The sequence below is a fragment of the Microcaecilia unicolor genome, chromosome 4 (genome assembly GCF_901765095.1).
Source record: "Microcaecilia unicolor chromosome 4, aMicUni1.1, whole genome shotgun sequence".
NCBI lineage: Eukaryota > Metazoa > Chordata > Amphibia > Gymnophiona > Siphonopidae > Microcaecilia > Microcaecilia unicolor.
In genome coordinates, this window is record NC_044034.1 from 214802410 (window position 1) to 214823265 (window position 20856).

General features: G+C 41.4%; 1 protein-coding gene across 2 annotated transcripts in view; it reads right to left on the reverse strand.

Moving 5' to 3' along the window:
• TNNT3 (troponin T3, fast skeletal type) overlaps positions 1-20856 on the reverse strand; it is a 76513-nt gene that overhangs the window by 23816 nt on the left and 31841 nt on the right. Inside the window, exons 3-5 of one of the 2 annotated variants that reach the window (XM_030201224.1) lie at positions 19497-19510; positions 11088-11102; positions 7434-7448 (exon numbers count right to left, since the gene is read on the reverse strand). In XM_030201224.1, coding sequence (XP_030057084.1) covers positions 7434-7448; positions 11088-11102; positions 19497-19510 — 44 coding nt within the window. The remainder of the gene's footprint in view (positions 1-7433; positions 7449-11087; positions 11103-19496; positions 19511-20856) is intronic. The other variant, XM_030201225.1, reaches the window with a different exon arrangement.

Sequence of the window (20856 nt, forward strand, 5' to 3'; positions counted from 1 at the left end):
GACCTAGAATTCGAATTATGAGCTAATCTGTTTTAGGAAGATTATAGTCTTTCTACAGTATTTGACCCTTGACTGCTATTTGTCCATTCAAAAAGGGCAAATCTACTTTAGTATATGTCATTAGGAGGAAGAGGAAAGACTTTTGGGGGGGCTGAGACATAATAAAATGTGACTGGTTCATCATTTTCATAACAAGACTCTGCATATTCAGGTTTCAGGCCCAAACTTTTAAGAGGCATGTTCCCTGTTACTGGGATCCATCATCAAAATGATTTTAGCTGGTCACCTTTTCTGTTTGTTTAAGCTCAGCTTCATGTAAGTTTTTGAATGCGACAGGAAGCAATTCTATGTGTGGTTGAAATGTAGCCTCAGAGCTCAGGGGTCTTGAAGACAGATAAGCCAGACATTGTTTTTACAGAATTCCCAAACAGTGAATCAGTGGCCAAAGATCAGTCAACCCCAGCCCACCCTGATCTTCAATTAATGCACACTCTTTAAGATACTTGCCTAACTTCTCTGTCCTGTTTATCCCTCAGACTTCAATGATATCACCTTTATAATATTGTAAATAATCAATGAGCACTAACTAAATGAGTTTGACTCCCTTTTCCTTCTAGAAAGTACCTTTCTCAGAACAATGGATTGAAAAGTAGGTAAGTAGTTCATCTGCTCATGATGACCCAGGGTCTTCCCTATAGTCTTATTACTTTCACACAGCTGTATTGTCTTAAGTGTTATTCCTTGTACTGTACAAAGTTTAAACTGAAAATTTCATTTAGGGTTTGTTACAGACTTGGAGCACAGAAGCATATGGCCTAGTCCCCAGCTTAGATGAAAGTAAGGTTAGAGTCGGAAAATGAAGGGTGTGAACTACATAATAACAGGAAAGAGAATGGATGAGGCAATGGGTAGGAAGACACATATGAAGCCCAATTTACAACTAGCAAAGTATTTCATCAAAGACTTGCTCTAGTCAGAGCCTTTTGCAAACTATCTACAGTATAAGGCCATGGGAAGTACATGTGTATTAGTGACAGGCACAACAGGAGCAGTGGCATCACTCAGGGTTCTGAACACATCAATACTGTCACTTATATGAGTCACAGAAATAGAACCTTGCTTTGACAAAGTAGCAGATACACTGGAAATTAGCTCAGTGGTTTCAATCAGTTCCCTATTGGGGTACACAATGACGAGTTGCAGAGCTACTACCAAACTCTACTGCTGTTCATTGTTTGCACTCATTAGCCTTAATGGCATCTCTGAACTAGCAACATTTAGAATAATGCTGAAATTGATGCGAGACCTTCTTAAGATATGCACTGATATTAGCATACTGTGCCGTTGAATTAATAAATACTTAACTCACCTACAATAAACCCTACAAAGATTCAGCTCTCTATTAATGGTAGGTCCTTGAATATGGCTGGCAGAATGTTTATAAAAACAATGAGGAGTTTCCTTTCTCCTCTCTCCCACAGTGATGCTTTTCTTCTAAGCTGGGGATTTAGAACCATTGGAAGTTGCTTCCTTGCTCCCACTGCAGCTGGAATGGAAAGTGGAGGCTGCCACCAGCCCCAATTTGGTACCTTTTTATTTTTCCAGAAGACGACCATTGCCTAGCCCATGTATCACTCCATATCTTCCACCTGCTTCTATCTCCTTCCTTCCTCCTTCCTTGCTGTTACACATTCTCCCCCTCCCCTGAGAAACCTCCTTCTCACTCCAAAACTGCTAGATCCGATTCTGATACTGGAAGCAGTGGCACTGGCAAACAGTGAGAGCAGGATCAAGGACAGCACTTGCTTCTAGTCCTTCCCTCTTCCTGGCTTCTGGCACAGTTTCTGCTTTTATTTGTCACTGCCACTGGAATCAGGATCAGTCCCAATCTGGTTTTCAGGATGCCCATGATTGAAGAAACCAGTCTACAGGAGGAGGAAGCGAACAGGTCCATCAGCAGTTACACAGGGAATGGGGTGGGAACAAAGTCTTTTATTAAAATGTACTGGGCCATTATGATCTCCTGCCCTGGTTGTGGCACCACCACTCATGAATTCTAGACATAAGGACCCACCTCAATCAGTCTTTATCCCTCAGATCAGCATAACAGAAAGCAGCAAACAGCACATATACAAGCAACCAGCAAGGCTTCATTCCTTCAAAGAACCATGAACTGAAGACAAAAACAAAGCAACCTCTTACCTTCCTGCTCATGCACTGGCACAGCTTCTTCTTCCTCCTCTGTGGGTTCTGGGGCCTCCTCTTAAGCAAGGGGCAAAACACAAGACATATGCAAAAGTGAAAGCAAAGCATGAAAGCAGAATGTGCTGTAGAAAGACAGCAGACGAGCTTGGGCAGAAGGCTTAGCAAGCATGTCCAAACCTAATAAAGGGAACCCGTGAGAATCAGGTAGTGTTTGGCAGCTTCTCCTTCTCTCCCTGCCTTTTTTGGAATAGAATATTTGTAGACCTAGGCCAATGCTGCAATAGCTACTGTCACCAAGAATTAATAAAACAAAAATCCTGTTTAATGAAGAGGGTTTATTTTTTTAACAACATATTTCATAGAAACACTGTACCACCATGATTAGAGGAGCCTGACTAGCTTCTCTTTATATGTTCAGTTTATGATAACCTAAGATTCAGTAATGGGTTCCAGATAATGGTACTGTTCTATTGTGACCTCTTCAATTGTAAGCTCTCAGGAAAATATCTTCTGAACCTTAATGTAACTCACCAAGAAGGCCTGAGGTAACCCTCCCCCTCAACAAACAAACAAACAAACATATGAATACATTAGAGATGTTACAAATCTCTGATGAGAGCATTCCTTCTTTGTAATAGGCAGAGTGTCGGATCAGAGCAGTTCCATTGTAGCAGTTCTGAGTTAGTCATCTGTCTTCCTAATTATATATATTCATTCTATATTTATGCTATACATTGTTTATTGGGATTTATTAACCACCGTTATGAAGAGATTCACCTACGGCGGTGTTGAATTGGTATAACTTGACATAAATTAATAATCTTGCTCTACAGCATAGGATTAAGAAACTGTGCATGCAGTGATTTTATTATTTAAAGAAGACATGAGTATTTGGTTAGGGATTTCATCCTTTTTCATCCTTTGCCTCAAAGGATGGCTCTCAGTGGCAAGCTGATTGGAAGAGACACCCCTATCTTTCTAAAATAGTCCATGACCATGTGATTCCTCTGTTGAGGGAGTTGCACTGGTTGCCGGTACAGGCCCAGGTTCATTTCAAGGTGTTACATTTAAAATCTTAAATGTTTTTAAGATCTTAGAAGGCATTTGCCCGAAGGGTTTATCTCAACTGATGAAAACATTAAACTCAAATACAACTTCTAGGAGTTGTAATCAGTTGATTTTGGTTTTCCCTACATTTTAGTATGCGAGGTTTAAGGCTTTATTTTCTCATTCTGTCTTATTTTTAACAGGCTGATTATGGAATAATCTTCCTGTGGAATTATACTTACTGAGATGTTATTACTTTTTTCATAGAGCTTTGAAAACTTGTTTGTTGAGTTTAGTAAGATATGAAATTTTGATTTATTTCTTTTTCTGTAATTCCTGATATTTTGTATCTGTATTTCTTTACTTATTGTATCTCACCTTAAATCTCAGATTGAGAGAGTTGGTGAATGACAAGTCTTTTATAGCATAGCATAACATAACATTAAGAGTAAACCTCACAACCAGTCATATTGAGCAAAAGAAACAGATACAGTATGGAAGTTGCATGAAGAATGTAAATATGAAGACAGAAGACAGAAGAGTATAAAAACTGGCACAGTGAGTCAAACATCAGCCCCTTCTGCAACGATGGCAAGTGGTAGGGCTTGGAAGACATGTGTAGGAAACCATGCATTCACCGTCATTTTTAGGGATGTACTGAATCTGGTGCAGTAACCACTACTCCTATGTTAAATAGCCTCTGATTAATCAGTCTACTATAAATTTATCAAAGCTTTTTTTGAACAGTTATATAATTTGCCTTCATTGCATCTTGCAGCTCTAAGCCCCACAGGGTAGCGATGTGCTAAATGAAGATGCACTTCCTGATGTTTGTCATATCAGAAAAGTTTTATGAGTCTGGAACAAGAATAGCAGGCATCTAAATTGTAAAGCTATAGAGACCACTCAGAAGCCAAAGGTGTGAAAATTTCCACTGTATCTGGAGGGTACCAAAATTCAAGGGATATGGAAGTCAAGAAAGAGATCAAGAAAGATCTAAAAGTATATATTATTCCAAAGATCCAAGAAATCAAAATATTGAAAACCAAGAAGGTTTAAGAACGTGGAGATGACAAAACATTGATACCACCACAGTTGTAAATATAAAGGTATCATCAAGAGCCCAACAACCAATCCTACTACTAGCATAAAATCATCTATGACAGTGGTTCTCAACCTAGTCCTTCAGGACTACATGGCAGTATAGCTTTCAGGATATGCACATAATATATAATTGCATACAATAAAGGTTGTGCAGGCAAATATATCTCATGCACAACAGGTATCTTGAAAACCAAACTGACAGGTTGATCTTTGAAGACCAGGTTGAAACCCACTGACTTATGAGCTTAAAATCTCTCCTTCTGTCCTCTTGCTCTCGTCTAACATGGGTCTGCTTGATGTCTCAGTTTCCATGAAACAATCTTTAATTCAAGACCGAGGAACCTTATTACTATTTCAGGCCAACGCCTCACAATGCCAACTGACATAGAATCTCAGACACTATGAGGTGTATTTTCAAAGCACTTAGAAAATGAGCCCCAATGGCTCTGAGATATATAGGGCACCATAAAGTGGCAGCAGAGCAGTTAAAAAGACAAATAACCAAATGTATCCTTTCAGAACCCTATCAACAGTCACAGAAAATTTTCCCCTAGAACTGTTACCCCTTGGTGAGGAAGGTCTGGTAACACTGACCCTGACAAAGATATTGAAGGGATAGTGGAAGAGAAGATAAAAGATATATATTGGTTTGCCTTCCCCCTCCCAGAGTCTATAGAGCATGCAAGAGAAACATTGCTTGGCCAGTTCCACATAGAAAGAATATTGTGCTGTGCATGCAGCAACACTGACTTATGCACCCTGCAAAAATAACCTCTCTTCCTCCAGTTTTTATTGTTTTCAAGACAGTAGAACTAGAAGTGATCACATTTCTCAGTCATCAGTGAAATACCTTAGTATAATTTCCTAATGGAAAAGTAATTTCCATTTGTAAGAGTATGCAAAGCAATAACCTTGTATTCTTAATGCTATCACATTCATTATCCATCAGTCTTTATACAGAGCCAAATTTATATCTCAAGAACCCTAGATGCTCCTTCCACTTCCCGCCCCCATACCCCCATGTGATCCTTTCTTCATCCCATCCCACCAGCAGAAAGAGAGCTTCAGTTCTTTCCTGCATCTATGACCTCCTCTTTCAGCTTCAGTGTGTGATGCCAGTGGATTTTGCTGATCTCACAATTCAGACTGAAGCTAGCACAAGAACAGACCGACACAGGTAGGAAACATTGCTTTCCTCCTGTCAGTAGAAGACAGGAAGTGACAAGAGAGAATTATGCTAAGAGGGAGGGGGGGAGATCATGCCAATAGAATTTGGCATGGCACAGGAACAGTAGGGATGTGCCTAATGGGAAATATGACCCTGTACTAATTAAGAATGTCACTATGTTAAATTCCTTAGCATAGAGAATCAACTATATGTGCTTTAATTTATAAATTAAATGTGTGTTTAATGGACCTTAAAACATTAGTATATGCAAAATCAATTTAGGAACTAAATGCATGCTGTCAAATGCACATCTCTAATAGGAATGGAATGATGTACTGGTATGAAGTTTTGTTCAGTTGTTTTATTGTATTTATAGTTATAAAATGACAAACATGAATAAACAAATCAAATTAAACCAACCAGAACTGCCCCCCCCCCCCCAAACAAAAAAAATTTTGGAAAACAAAATGAAAATTCCCATAAATGGCACAGGTAACTATCCAAAATAAAAATGTTTGGGTTGCACCCCAATTCTTTCCTTACTGCCATTTCAGGCCATGTCTAGAGGAGAAATAATTTCTCCTCTGTCTCTTTTCCAGCAGAACCTCTGAGAGCCTGAATCACAGCACTTTATAACTGTTAGACCCTTTCCAATATCTTCATCATGACAATCTGCTGAGAGTGATCTGTTTGGTGGTAAAATGGATCACCTCAGCCAGAAAAAAGATGCCCGAGACACAAGTCATGCTTGCAGCTGACTGGTCTCATAACTTGTTCATGTAGATCTGCAGGTTGTGTAGTATAGTTTCCTCCAAACCTGCCTGGCTTCTACATATGGTTTCTACTCAAGTCACAGAGAAACAGGAGAACAGGCTTAGGGTGACCTGAGTTACACAAGTTCAAGGAAAAATCCCTCGTTTTCTTCACTGTTTGAGCATGGAACACGATCACATCTGAAATGTTAAGTATATGACAAGATCATGTGTGATGTGAAACCACGTCATATTACAGCTAATGGAATGTAATGGCGGGCTAGCCCGAGCTTGGCCTGGTAGTCAGTGCAAACATTTTTGAGATCACAGTGGTGGTACAGTAGTATTATACAAGAAAGAGATACTGAAATAAAAAGGGAGTAGCAAAATGTCTGTTTTCCTGAATATTCTAACACTTTATATGATGACCTGTCTTATGTGCTATTCACTAAGGGGTCCTTTTACAGAGTGACAGTAAGCCCAACGTGGGCATACGGCTCGCTATTCCGGGACTACCACCAGCCCAGTGCAGCCACTGGCAGTAGTTCTGGGTAGAGCGCGTGCCATTTCTGGGGGAGGGGGGGTGAACCCGGAAATGGTTAGCACTGTGGTAACCCGGCGGTAATCAGGCATTTCTGCAAGCTGCCTGGTTACCACCAGGTTACCATGGGAGCCCTTACTGCCACCTCAATGGGTGGCAGTAAGGGCTGCCCTTCACATGGCCACATGGTAAGAGTTTTCTTACCGCATGGCCATTTTGTTTTGGGGGCTTTTTACCCGCTGTAATAAAAAGGGCCCTGGTGGATGGGAAAAACAGCCCCCATTGCTACCGCGGGGCCCTTTATCCCACAGCTTGGTAAAAGGACCCCTAAATAAACAGAATAACTAAATACATTTTTGAACATTACATAATAATTTCACCTCTACTAAGCTTCCTTCATTAAATCAACTCTATATAGAAATTTGTTGTGTTTACTGCCAGGCTGTCCACACTGTGTTTTAGTTTTAGTATCATTAGTTTGGGCTGGATCCATTTAGGTAGTGGCTATTAGGATTTCACCTCTTGCTCAGGCAGGAAGAGTATAATGAGGTCTCTGTGCAAATGAAGAAGGAAGATGGAAAGAGAATGAACAGAGTTAGCAAATCATGGCACATACCTTCCTCATGGGTTTCTTCAGGTTGCCATGGGGCGGATAATGATTGGAAGGAAGAAGATAAGGAAAAGAAAAAGCATGACAAAATCTGTAAGTTCTTTGAAACCTGAGAAGCAGATCAAGAAGTCATTCAGTGGAAAAGAATTAATCAAGAAAGCTAAAAAAAAAATAAAATAAAAATATAGTTATTACTATATACATATATATAAAATTTAAAAATAACCCCCCCTGTTTTCTAAGCTGCACTAGTGGATTTCGGTGTGGTAATGCCAATATAGCCCATTCAGTTTGAATAGGCTGTGTTGGCATTGCCGCACAGGAGGGAAAGTTATTACCATATGCATCTATATAGTCACACACAACAAGTTTGGAGATGCGATAGAAGACTGTACATTTAAGAGTTAACTTTTAGATTGTGTATGCAGATACAGAAAAGATACATTGTAGTAGAAATAGTAGCGCTAGTAGAGTTTATCACTGAAGGAATAAAATATGTCATGCACATTAAAGATAAAGATATTGTATAAACAGACATATATCAATGCCAATGGATCATCAAGCACTGTTGTGGATTCTTAAAGCTAAAGTATGGTGGGTATGTGATAGGATTCACTCTCTGGAGGAAGACTTGAGATGGTCCTATTTCCAATATATCATGGTACTTCAAGTGCTGATTGTAAATGGAAAAAGCAGGACTACAAATCCCACAGCACATTGTGATAGAGGTTCAAAATTTAGGTGTGGCATAAAGTTGATCCCTGGAAGCAAGAGCACATAATATCCCTATAATGGAATGGTTAGTTCATGTTTTCATCAATTTCCTTGTGATTTGTGGAATTGAATCTTATAGGTGCAGTTTTATAAATCTCTTCGGAATTAAAACAGAATCTTAAAACTATATTGGGATAAGCAGAAGAGCTAGCAATGGTTTTGATTGAGATAATCATGGAAGTTCTCCTTTAATATGAAGACTCCTTGCCTCCCGTGACCAGAGTTCTTCACCAGTAGTGAAATCAGTCTTCAGACATTATAAACCCTTTGGTCTATAAGCCTGTATAGGATATTCCTTTGCAACAGGATTACAACTCGTTACTGTGGATATGACAGAAACTTCATTAGCGTCTGAGGAACCATTTTTCCTGAGATTAGTTTTAAGGAGATTAATTTATTGCTGTCTGTATCCGAATAAGCAACATGTGTTCTAAAATTTGCTCTTCCAAATATTGGGACCCTTTTACTAAGCCACGGTAGGACTAACACTCAGGTAGTGCACACTAAATCGACCCTACCACAGGAGTAGCGCGGGTGCCCTGCGGTAGTTTCGAAGTTAGCGCAAGCAGTTTCCGATGGTAGAAAATAATTTTCTATTTTCTACCATGGGGGCGTTTCCAGCAGTAATCGGCAGCACAGCCACATTGCCACGTGCTGCCTGATTACCGCAGGAATAAGTGCATGAGCCCTTATTGTCAAGTAAATAGGTGGCATTAAGGGCTCAGGCAGTGAATATCCACGCGCTACTTTTCATTTTAGCGCATGGCCATTTGCTGTCCCATTAAAAAAAAGGCCTTTTTCCGAGCTGCAGTAAAAAAAAAAGGGCCCAGCGTTTGCCAATTTCATGCACTCACACTAGCGCAGGCCACTTTTTACCACGGCCTAGTAAATGGGTTCCTAAGGCTTTTGTCCAGCTGGCCCAAAAGAAGTTGAGGCTAAATCCACAGAAAACTGAGATCCTATGGATTAAGAATTTTTACATCCGTAAGTGTCATCCAACATTATGTTGGCAGGGATATTGTTCAGTGTAGTGAAGAAGTTCAGATTTTGCATGTAGTCACTCTCAGCTTATTGTGATCCCCCATCCTATAGCACTGGACCTTCCAACTTTGCCAGCTGTGTCAATTCTGTCCAGCATTGGAGAAGTCAGACCTTGTCACTTTGTTCCACTCATTGATCTTGAGCAGATTTCTACCACTGTGATGCTCTTGTGACTCTGGGCAAGTCACCCAGAGCTGCTGAGACGGGGGGCAGGGGGGACAAAATTCCCCGAGCCCGGGCCTCCAAGGGGGGCCCGGTGCTGCAGTCCCCGGTCTCACCTGCCCGCCCTCGGCACTGTCGACAGCCCCCCTCTGTCCGCCACTGGGCCCCCTGCATACAAATCACAGCGCCTCACCTCCGTGTGAAAGCACAACAGCAGATCGCCTCCTTTCGGGCCTTCCCTCACTGTGTCCCACCCTCGTCTGATGTAACTTCCTGTTTCCGTGATGGCAGGACACAGGGAGGGAAGAAGGTCTGAAGGGAGGCAATCTGCCACTGCGCTTTCACATGTAGGTGAGGCGCTGTGATTTGAATGTTCGGGGCCCAGTGGCGGATGGAGGGGGGCTGTCGATGGGGTGGGCGGGTGGAGACTGGGGACTGCGTTGCGGCAGCCTCGGGGGGGGGGGGCGGCAGCGGAGGCCTTGCCCCGGGCCCGGCCTTGTCTCTCGGCGGCCCTGCACTTAACCCTCCATTGCCCCTGGTACAAAATAAATACCTGAATATATGTAAACCGCTTTGAATGTAGTTGCAAAAACCTCAGAAAGGCGGTATATCAAGTCCCATTTCCCTCTGTTGATTGGCCTACTGGAATCCACAAACTATTTACCTCAGCTATAAAAGGTACCGTTTTTTTGCTGCAGTGTCTTTCGGACTTGCATCCTTGGGATCACATTTCTTTGGTTTTTATAGACCCTTTGCTGAGTCCCAAATGAATTCTGGAGCAAATTTAAGATTTTATCAATGATCTCTAAAGTTCTGCATGATTGACTCTCAATATCTGAATTTTCAGGCAAGTTGGCATTTCTTGGCAGACATTTTAGGTCCACTAGTGAGATCAATTTTTCCTACTACTGATGTAAAGCTGATCAATGCTAGTAATACAACTTTTTTTCTTTCGTCTTCCTTTTATGTTTCTGTTGTTGTTGAGGGGGGTTTTGTTTTTTGGGGATTTTGGGGGGGGGGGGGGTTGCAAACTTTGGAATTCCTTTTATTTGTGATTATTGAATTTTCCAGAATTCATTATAAAGTGCCCTCCTTATATCAGCTTTTGTTTAACTTATATTAATTAAATCTATGCTGTGAGGCTGTATTATAGTTTTAGTTGAAGTTCTAGGTTTACTTTAGTTTCATGACTTAAGGTTTGCATTGAAGGAGCATACTTCAAAGATTTCAGAAAATACATTTTGGGTCAGTGGTGTGGGCTATTGTAGATGAGATTATTTTAATAATGTTTGATTTCATTGATTATTTTGAATGGTTAATTATCTGTTATGCCATCTTTGTTTATAATTATTAATCTACCCTATAGCCTGTTTGTGAAATTATTAGCTCTTCTATTGTCACTTGTTATATCTAATGTCAGACACTACAACCAGCTTTTGATGTATTGATTAACTTGAACAAATAAATACAGATATAAATAAGAATTAAGGATTATAGAATACATTGATCTGAGTTCACTCTTTCAACACAGAACAATCCAGATTGTCTAGGAAGCACAGAATTATTCATCCACCATGATTATTATATATGCTTATATATATTTTGTGCACAGCAAGTTACAGCAACTTCTAAATCCAAATTAATAATTATTTATACAAAAAGAATCTGAAAATCATGACATACCTTCTTCTTGAACTTCTGTCGATAGAAGATGTCATGGAAGAAGTCAATGGGGAAGAGAAGAAATAAATGAGACGAGAGAAAATGCAAATCTTGTTTAGAGTCATTCATGGGGAGTAGGGGAAGGCAAAGCCAGGGAAAGAGTATAAACTATTAATAACATTAAAGAACTAAATATAGAACCCGATATGATCCAAGCAACATTTGACTTTAGGGAGGGGCACAACATGCAGATTAAGAAAGACTAACAGAGGGAAGAAACCTTATTTCCAAATCCACACATAAGACACATGGGAGAAGAAGGGGCAGCCTATTGTTTTTGTTATTGCACTGGATTGGAAAGAGGGAATGTCTGTTATTACTGCTGTTATTCAGGGGAGAAAAAGATTATCTATCCTTAATAATCACCTGGCATTATTAATAACATTATTATCACACAGTGAGAAATAAGGGATCATTTGTTATTATCACCACAAAGGAGAGAAAAACAATTATCTGTTATTATTTATTATGTAGGAAGAGAAAAGGAACCGTTCCATGTTATGACCACACAGGAGAAAGAACCTTCTGTTATTCTTACCATAAAAAGAGAACAGGGATGCTGTGGCATTGTTATTATGATATGGATACACAGGACAAAGTATGATTGTCAGACACATAAGGAAAGAGAAGGATTCTTTCATAGGAAGAAGGGAAGAATTCTGAGTTCAGAATTCCTCTGTTATCCCACAGATATCCATTATTACTGGTATCACAGAGCGAAAGGGAAGAACACGCTAAAAAACATCTATGACACAGGGATGAGAGGAGAAAACGTCTGATTGAAGGCTCACTCAAAGGGAGAAGAAAAGCATGGTACTACCAAGGAGAGAACAGGAAGGACACACTTAGGTAACATCCCTAGTGTCATCACCCTTAACATCCTCTTTGTGCATTTGATAAGTAGCACATCACAGGACTGGTGACATTGCTTAAGACTTGGGGGGGGAAAAAAGTATTTTTATTTAATTTACTGGTGGATCTCAGATTAGAGATTCTAACAGGAAGCTCATTTATTTGCTCTTTATATTTTAAACAAGCAAATTATTCAAATGCTGTTAGGAATTTCACATTATATTTAACTATGATGACAAGAATTATTTCAGTTATTTTTATTGGTTTTCTCCATTTTGGACAAATTAATTTTCGGAAAGGCAGAATGTTACTGCCTCCTGAGTGGTTGCCAAATCAATGTCACCTAATTCCCAGTTTCAGATGAATAATGTCACCACTTCACCCAGGTCAACCTTGACAAGCTTTTTCCTTAAGCCTCACCTAGAAGCCCTTTTACTAAAGCTTACTATGCGCTAACTTAACAGAATTAGTGTGTGCTAAATTCCAAGAAGGACATAGGTATATAATGGGCTTTTTAGCACTTAGTGTGCACTATTGTCTGTTAGTGCACACTAATCTTTAGTAAAAGGGCCCCTTAGTGATATGAATTCTACCCAAGCAGCCCATGAGGTCCAGGGGTCCACAGGGATGGAGGGGAACCACTTATAGCCATTCTTGCAAATTCTATAATGGGTCTTTGTGCTCGGGGCCCTGCCTGATATTTTGCTTGGAGGCCCTTCAACTCCAATTCATTCACTGATTTCAACCAACAAGAAGATATTGGGATTTTTCCTTACTAACACTATGGGTCACTTCTATTAAAATGCATTGCGTTTAGGGCTTAGGGGTCCTTTTATCAAGCATCACAAAAATTTGGCTGGCACTAGTGTAAGTACATGGAAAACCCATGCGTTGCGGCTACTTTTAGAGTGGCAGTAAAATGGTCACCGGGCCATACTTTTTTGTAATGGACATGCGCTAATTTCCCCATTAGCATGTGGTAATTACTGCGGAACCCTTTGCCGCCACCTATTTAGGAGGTGGTAAGGGCTCCTGCATTACTTTCCACACTAATCAGGTAGTGCACACTAATGCACCCGCAATGCCTGATTAGCACAGGCACACCTACTCTCCCCCAATGGGCATGCCTCCAGTGCTGGGAAATTAAAAAAATATATTTTCCAGTGTGGGATTAGCGCGTTGAGTGGGAAACTATCACGGGAAGCCTCAGCTTGTTCCACGGTAGTGCCCTTTAGCACGCGCTAGGCCGTGAAAACTGGGATTACTTTAATCAGTGGGATTTGAATTAGAGACTTACATATATGTATTGTTAAATAACTTCTGGTTTTTAAAAGAGAGAGAATGTAATCAGATGTATTATTTCTAACTAATATTGGACAATAAGTATGTTTTCAATGAAATGATTTGGCTATACACTGTATTGGCCTTGAAGAAGCCAACCAGATGATCAATGTGGAATAATGAATTAGACGAGTAATATCTGGGGATAATCGGGTTAATACCACGTGGTTTTTTTTTCTGTTTACTGTTTAATTGATCTCCTTATCTTGTTTCACTCTCCCCATTTAGTGGTCTAAGGAAGAGAATAGAATTACCTGACTGAAATAATTCCTATATATTACTTTCTCTGTATATCCAGCAAGTTGTTTTATCACTTGTAAAAATTTAAATGGCTATAAATAAAAAATTTTTTAAAAAGCACGCGCTAGGCCTATTGCGCCTTAGTAAAAGGGCCCCTTCATGCGCTATAATGCAGAATTCTAGTATTCAGCAAGCCCAGAACCAATGCTACTTCAGGAAGGGGCATTCCCACTATTTCTTTTAATGGCAGGTCGTGTGTTACCATTCAGATGTATGCACGGTACCTTCTCCCAGTTAACACAAGAGCACTTAGGGCCCCTTTTACCAAGCTGTTGCAAAAAGGGGTCCTGAGCTGGCGTCGGTGCGTGTTTTTGACAATGCGACCAGGCCCCCCTTTTACTGCAGCAGGTAAAATGGAGGTCTTTCTTTTTTTAAAGAAATGGCTGCGCGGCAAGTGAAGCACTTGCTGTGCAGCCATTTCAGTGGGGGGGGGGGGGGGGGGGGAGGGAGCCCTTACCACCACCTACTGCGGTGGCAGTAAGGGCTCCTGCACTAGCACAGCAGTAAACAGGCAACACGTGGTGCTGCCCGATTACCGCAAGGTACATACCAGCGCCAGATATGACGGCATGCTGGGGGGTGGGAAATACCACCAAGCTGCTACAGTAGCTCAGTGATACTTCCTTTTTAGCACGTGGTAAGCCCGCATTGGGCTTACCACCACTTTGTAAAAGGAGCCCTTAGTGCATCCTATTTAGGAGCGATAGGTGGTCCCACATTAACTCTACAATAGCCAGTTAGCATGTGGTAAATGTTATGCACTAGCTGGCTAAAGCTTTCACACCCACTCTCTGCCATATCACAGCCCCTGACAGAAATTTGTTTTAATTCAGCAATGCATGTTTCAGTGTGCAAAAACAGGCAAATTAGCACAAACCCCTTAATGCAGTTGTGCAGCAACCTTTTCTTGCATGCTAACTGCATATTAATGGACCTTTTACTAAGGTGCACTGATCTCTAAAGCGAGCTCAGGGCTCTATTTACTAAGGCGCATTAGAGTTTTTAACTTGCCTACAATTAGCGCATGCGTTAACCGTGTAGGCGCCTATAGGGATATTGGCACATACATGGTTAACATGAGTTAAAGACGCTAAAGCGCCTATAATGCAGCAGCCCAGTTGTAGTTCCCGCTCCCAGCACTGCAAAAATATTTCAAGTTTTGTAGCGCCAGTGTATACCTGGCAGTAATCAGGCTGTGCTGCACACTGCCTGGTTACTAACACAGGAGCCCTTACCGCCACCTCAATGGGTGGCGGTAAGTGCTGCCCCCCAAAATGGCCGTGCAGCAAGTGCTTCTCTTGCTGCACGGCCATTTCTTTAAAAAAAAGAAAGACCTCCCTTTTATCCGCTTCAATAAAAGGGGGGCCTCGGTGTGAATCAAAAACGCAGGCCCCCTTTTGCTGCAGCTTCGTAAAAGGATCCCTAAGTGCTCTAAGGTTAACATTTTTGCCAATCCTGTTTGCTAATGGAAAAATTAATATGGGACTGGCAAAATAAAGAAAAAGCCTTATTTTACAGTCATGATAAAAATGGACTCAGAACGCGGGAAAGTTCTGTGCTAGACTGTGCTGCTAAGCCCATTTTTTAATCACAGCTTAGTAAAAGAACCCATAAGTGCTTTACACCCTTTAGTAGAAGAGCCCCTAATACTGTGTGTCCTAAGTGGATGAATGAGACCAACCCCCCCCCCCCCCCCCTCATTTACAAAGTCATGCTAGCGGATGTCGTGCAGTAATGCTGACACAACGGATTCACTTTGAATGGACTGTGTCGGCATTGCTACGTGGCAACTGCTAGCATGGCTTTGTAAATGGAGGGGCAGGTGAACTAGTTCTGGCTTTCAAATGTTAAGCCCCCCTGCACAGGATGTCAACAAACTTCACTACTTCAACAGGACAATATAATGGAATCTTCAACTGGAAACAATTTCATCCATAGAACCTGTTTGTGGAAGGGTCTGTATGATCTAGCTTTCCATTTCTATAGGGGTCCTTTTACCACGCTGTGGCAAAAGGGGGCATGTGCTGGTATTGGCGCATGTTTTTGATGCATGCCAAGGCCCCATTTTACCTCAGTGGGTAGAAGGTAGGTTTCCCTTTTCTTAAAGAAATGGCCATGCAGCAAGTGAACCACCACTTCCCACGATGCCAATTCAGGGGGAGCACTTATCGCCACCTCAGGGCTCCCACATTAACCTGGTGGTAACTAGGCAGCATGCAGCACTGCCCGATTACCGCCAGGTACACAGAGGCGCTTCAAAAAATGAAAAATCTTTGCAGCACTGGAAATGACGTGTGCTTACTGCCACTTCGTAAAAGGGCCCCATAGTAATTAAAGTAACTTGTCAAACCCTAATTGGACAGTTATGGGTGAATGACAGAAGGTCAGGACAATAAGAGGGAGCAGGGGAGAGCAGAGAGTGGTAAGGATGTACACAGGAAAAAATTGGTTCATTAATGAGTCTTTTTCAGACCTTTTCCCCAATTTTTGAACATTTTTTAGGTTTGTTTCACACATATGTTTTAATGCGTGTTAGAATTTATTAATGCACAATAGCCTATTTAATGTACATTAATGTACATTAGTGTACGTTAAATTGACTTGGTGTGCATTGGGGTTTTGAAGGCATGCTAATGAATGCACAGCCCTAACAGGAGAGAGGAACACAAGTGCTTGGTGCTTTACCTTCTTCTTCTTCATATTCTTCTACAGTTCAGAATGAGCACAAAGGAAAACAAAAATAAAAAGCAGCAAAATAAGCAACAGCGCAAAGACAGTAACACAAGGAACAAGGCTGTCCTGCCTTAGCAAGACCTTCCAGGAAAACTGTATCTGTTAAGCATTGCAAGGAAAGCATTCAGAGCCAGCAACCTTGAAGTTCTTAGAACTGAAACTCTTTTTTTTTTTTTTCTTATACTTAGAAAACTACATCAAAGAATATCTTTGTAAAAAAAAATTTTTTTAAACATAAGTTCAAATAATCACGTCAAGAAAATACACTTAGCAAGTAAAAACCAAAGAACTTGGCTTGTCTGGTTTGTAATTGGCTGCACGTACTAACCACTTACAGTGGACCTTCCTTCAAACTAGAACTGTGTGTCTTATCTCTTATGATATTACAGTCGTAGCATAAATGTCACCCACACATAGCACCTGCAGTGTGGAGGAAACCAGAGAAGGAGGAGGACCAATTATAGCCACTCCTGTATTTTCTGAGGTGGACCCCTCTGATCTGGGAGCCCTTCTGGCATCTTCCAGAAGGAGGCTCTTAATTTGAGCTTCTCCCACTGCATCACTGCTAATGTGACCCAGTCAGATCTGAAAGGTAGCTGAGGTCTTGTTCTGAACATGACAACTCTAGAGCCTTCAGGGGAATTTGCAGGGTCTCAACTTAAAAAGAATTTCAGAAACAAGTACTTCAAAGGTGCATTTTTAACAGACACAAGGGAGTGTATTTCCATTTGCTTTGTAAACTCAAGGAAAATCACACAGTACAGAGCAGGTGCTATTTCTTTATTGATCTCTGTTTTCCAGCGACTATTTCCTGCTCTGTTTCCATAGATGAATCTCCTGACAACTGGATCCTTAGTGTAAAATAACCCCTCTTCTATGACAATGTATTTTAACATCAGTATAATGAACAAAGTAGCTCTGTGGCTTCCTAGCTTGTGTATGTCTTTCAAAGTTGTTGTGTTTTAGAGTAGATCAAAATGTTTCTTTCATTCCACTCAGGGAAATACAATAGCATGGCAAGCAAGTCGTGTTTCTTTTCTGCTGGATCCTGTCACATGGCAGAAGGAAGCAGGCATCAGATCAGAAGAGATGGAAACTGTATTTTCCTTGCAATGTAAGAATGTACACTTGGTAGGTTTGTGCTTCAGAGGTACAAAAACTTGTGTAGAAACAAGCATCCCCCTGTACTGTAAAGCAATGATAAACACAGTGCTGCACAGTACCAAGGGCACACCCTACAGCAGGGGTGGACTGAGCGTGGTCTGGGCCCCCAGGCACTGAGAGTTGTCTGGGCCCCCACCCGGCTGCTGCCCAAAACCCCCCTACCACCGCACTGAGAAGTTGTGCAGTTGTACCTAGATGGTACCTGGCCATAAACATAGAAACACAGAAAAATGTAGACAAAGACCACATGGCCTATCCAGTCTGCCCATCCATGCCATCTACTCTCCCTGTCACTCCCTTAGAGATCCTATGTACTTGTCCCAAGCTCTGTTAAATTCAGATACTGTTTTCATCTCCACCTCTTCCACCGGGAAGCCATTCCACGTATTCACCATGTTACTTGAGGCTGTCCCGTTTCAGCTTCATCCTATGCCCCTCCCACCTTTCTTCCAAAGTATACATATTGAGATCTTTAAGTCTATCCCCATATGCTTTAATGATGAAGACCACTAAGTATTTTAGTAGCCGCCCTCTGGACCGACTCCATCCTGTTTATTTCTTTTTCAAGGTGCGGTCTCCAGAATTGTACTCCTTATTCCAAATGAGGTCTCACCAGAGTCTCACACAGGGGCATCATCACCTCCTTTTTCCTACTGGCCATTCATCTCCCTATGCACCTAAGCATCCTTCCAACTTTCGCCATTGCCTTTCTGTTTGGCCACCTTAAGATCATCACATAGGATCACATCCAAGTCCCGCTCCTCTTTCATACACAAAAGTTCTTCACCCCCTAAAGGAAAATAGGCAGGGCCGCCAAGAGGGGGGCGGCTGGGGGGCAAAATTCCCTGGGCCCAGCCTCCAAGGGGGGCCTGACACCGGGGTCTTTCTCTCCTGCTTCTGATGGGCCCTGAGTGATCGGGTCCCAACAGGAGCAGGAGAGAGAAAACTCTGGCGCCAGGCCCCCCTCCAGCACTGCTCTTCGCTGGCTTCTACTGCAATGCCGAGTGGCTGCTTTTCCTCCTCAGGCGCATGCTCAGTTTTGAAACCTAGCATGCGCAATGAAAGAAAAAGCTGCATGGGTAGAGCAGGCATGGAGTGAAGAGCAGCGCTGGATTCTTCCTTTGGCGGGGCCTTGGGATCCCTGCCAGCCCCAAGGTACCTCAGTTGCGGCAGCAGTGATCCTGGGGGGAGGGGAAGCAGCAACGATACAGGGAGGCAGTGGAGATCGGGGGGGGGGGGGGGAGACGATCGGGGGTTGGGTCAATTGCGGTAGCGGCCCAGCCCCAGGCCCAGCTCAGTCTTTCAGCATCCTTGAAAGTAGGTACCTACTTTACTTTGTAGAAATACTTGCAGAACTTCCCACGTTCAGCCCGGAGCCCACCAATGTGTTCTCTCACCTTCAAACCACATGCAACTGAAGACATGGTGCACATAGCTACAGAATTACATGTAGATGCAAGTCTGGCATTTACACACATGTGCACAGAAAACTAAGATAGAACAAGAAAAATAAAAGGGGCATGGATACTCAACAAAATTAAAGACAGAGTAAGCAAAATTTTAAAACATACTAGAAACACAACCACTGGCTGCCCAGTATAAAGCAGGTTGCATTTTTATGTTTCAGATGATAAATGATAACACAGATAGATCGTTTCAGTATTGTGTCCTGGACTGAGGCCTAGACAGTAGCAAAGGCCAAGGGACTGGAAGAGGAAAGAGAGAAAAGCTTTTACTGTTGCCCATCCGAAGGTGGCAGCAAACCTTAAAAATGCCATCAGTGAGGAACCTGGATGATTTCTTTCTTAAGGAACAAAGGCAATGAAAAGGGCTGGGAGAAAAAGAGAACCCCCCCCCCCCTCCAAACTTCAATAAAACATTATGCAAATCAACAGATAATTGGAACAGGACAGGTGTGTAAGGAGAAATGCTGAATCTTTGACAGACCACAGTAAGTATATAGAAATTTTCCAGACTTACCCTCTACTTGCTCACTGTAAAACAGACAAGAGAGAAAAATGAGAAAAACATTCAGAGATCATAATTTTAAGAACAGTAGAGATTTGAAAAGTACTAGAATATGGATGGAAAAATCTTCTTTCATTTTTCATTTATTTTTTAAATAGGTTTTAGGTGTGAACTGCACTGACATTTTGTATGAATGGTGACGATAGTAAGTCACAAAAAAATCATCATTTTTATTTTTTAAATTTTATTTCGCTTCTGTCCTTTTAGCATACTAATGAAACAGAAATGAAACATTATTTGGTCATTTTGGATTGGAAGTGAAGTAAAATGATCAGATGTTATTGTCATTTTAAAACACAGTACATCCTTACAAATCTACCCTGATTTTATTGCCCTAAAAGCTCATTACTGTGGCAGGACTCGGAAAAGACAGGGTGCAAGATAGAGCCAGTGGCGTTTCCAAAAACTGGTTCAGTGTTAGGTTTTCTAATATGCATTAACATGTTGATAAGCTTTAATGCCATATCATGATTAGGGGCCCTTTTATTTAGCTGTATCATTAAATGGACTTAGGACATCCTTACATGGGTCTTTTTCGTGTGCTAAGCCCATTTCTAGCACGGCCATCAAAAAGGGCTTTTTTCCCTATTTCTTTCATTTCTGGCCATGCACTAATGTTAATATTAGCATGCAACCATTAAAAAATGGCTGAGGGCAGATATGATAGAGGTCTATAAAATAATGAGTAGAGTGGAACGGGTAGATAAGAATCGCTTTTTTACTCTTTCCAAAAATACTAGGACTAGGGAGCACGCAATGAAGCTACAAAGTAGTACATTTAAAACAAATCAGAGAAAATATTTCTTCACTCAACGTGTAATTAAACTCTGGAATTCATTGCCAGAGAATGTGGTAAAAGCAGTTAGCTTACCGAGATTTCAAAAAGGTTTTGATAGCAAGAAAAGTCCATAAGCCATTATTAAACTGGACTTAGAGAAAATCCAGTTTGTTTCTAGGATAAGCAGCATAAAATGTATTCTGTTGTTTTGGGATCTTGCCATGTACTTGTAACCTGGATTGGCCACTGTTCGAAACAAGATGCTGAGCTTGATGGACCTTTGGTCTGTCCCAGTGTGGCAACATTTATGTTGTTATGTTCTTAACTAATGCGGGAGCTCTTACTGCCTCCTATTTAGGAGGTGCTGAGGGATCCCATGTTATGGACACGCTAACCAGCTCACATAGTGGTAATGTCAGTGCACTAAGGGGTCCTTTTACTAAGCTGCAGCAAAAAGTTGTCTTAGCAGGGCCTTATGTGGTTCTTTTCCATGCGCTAAGGCCACTTTTTGCCACAGCCGAAAAATGGTCTAAT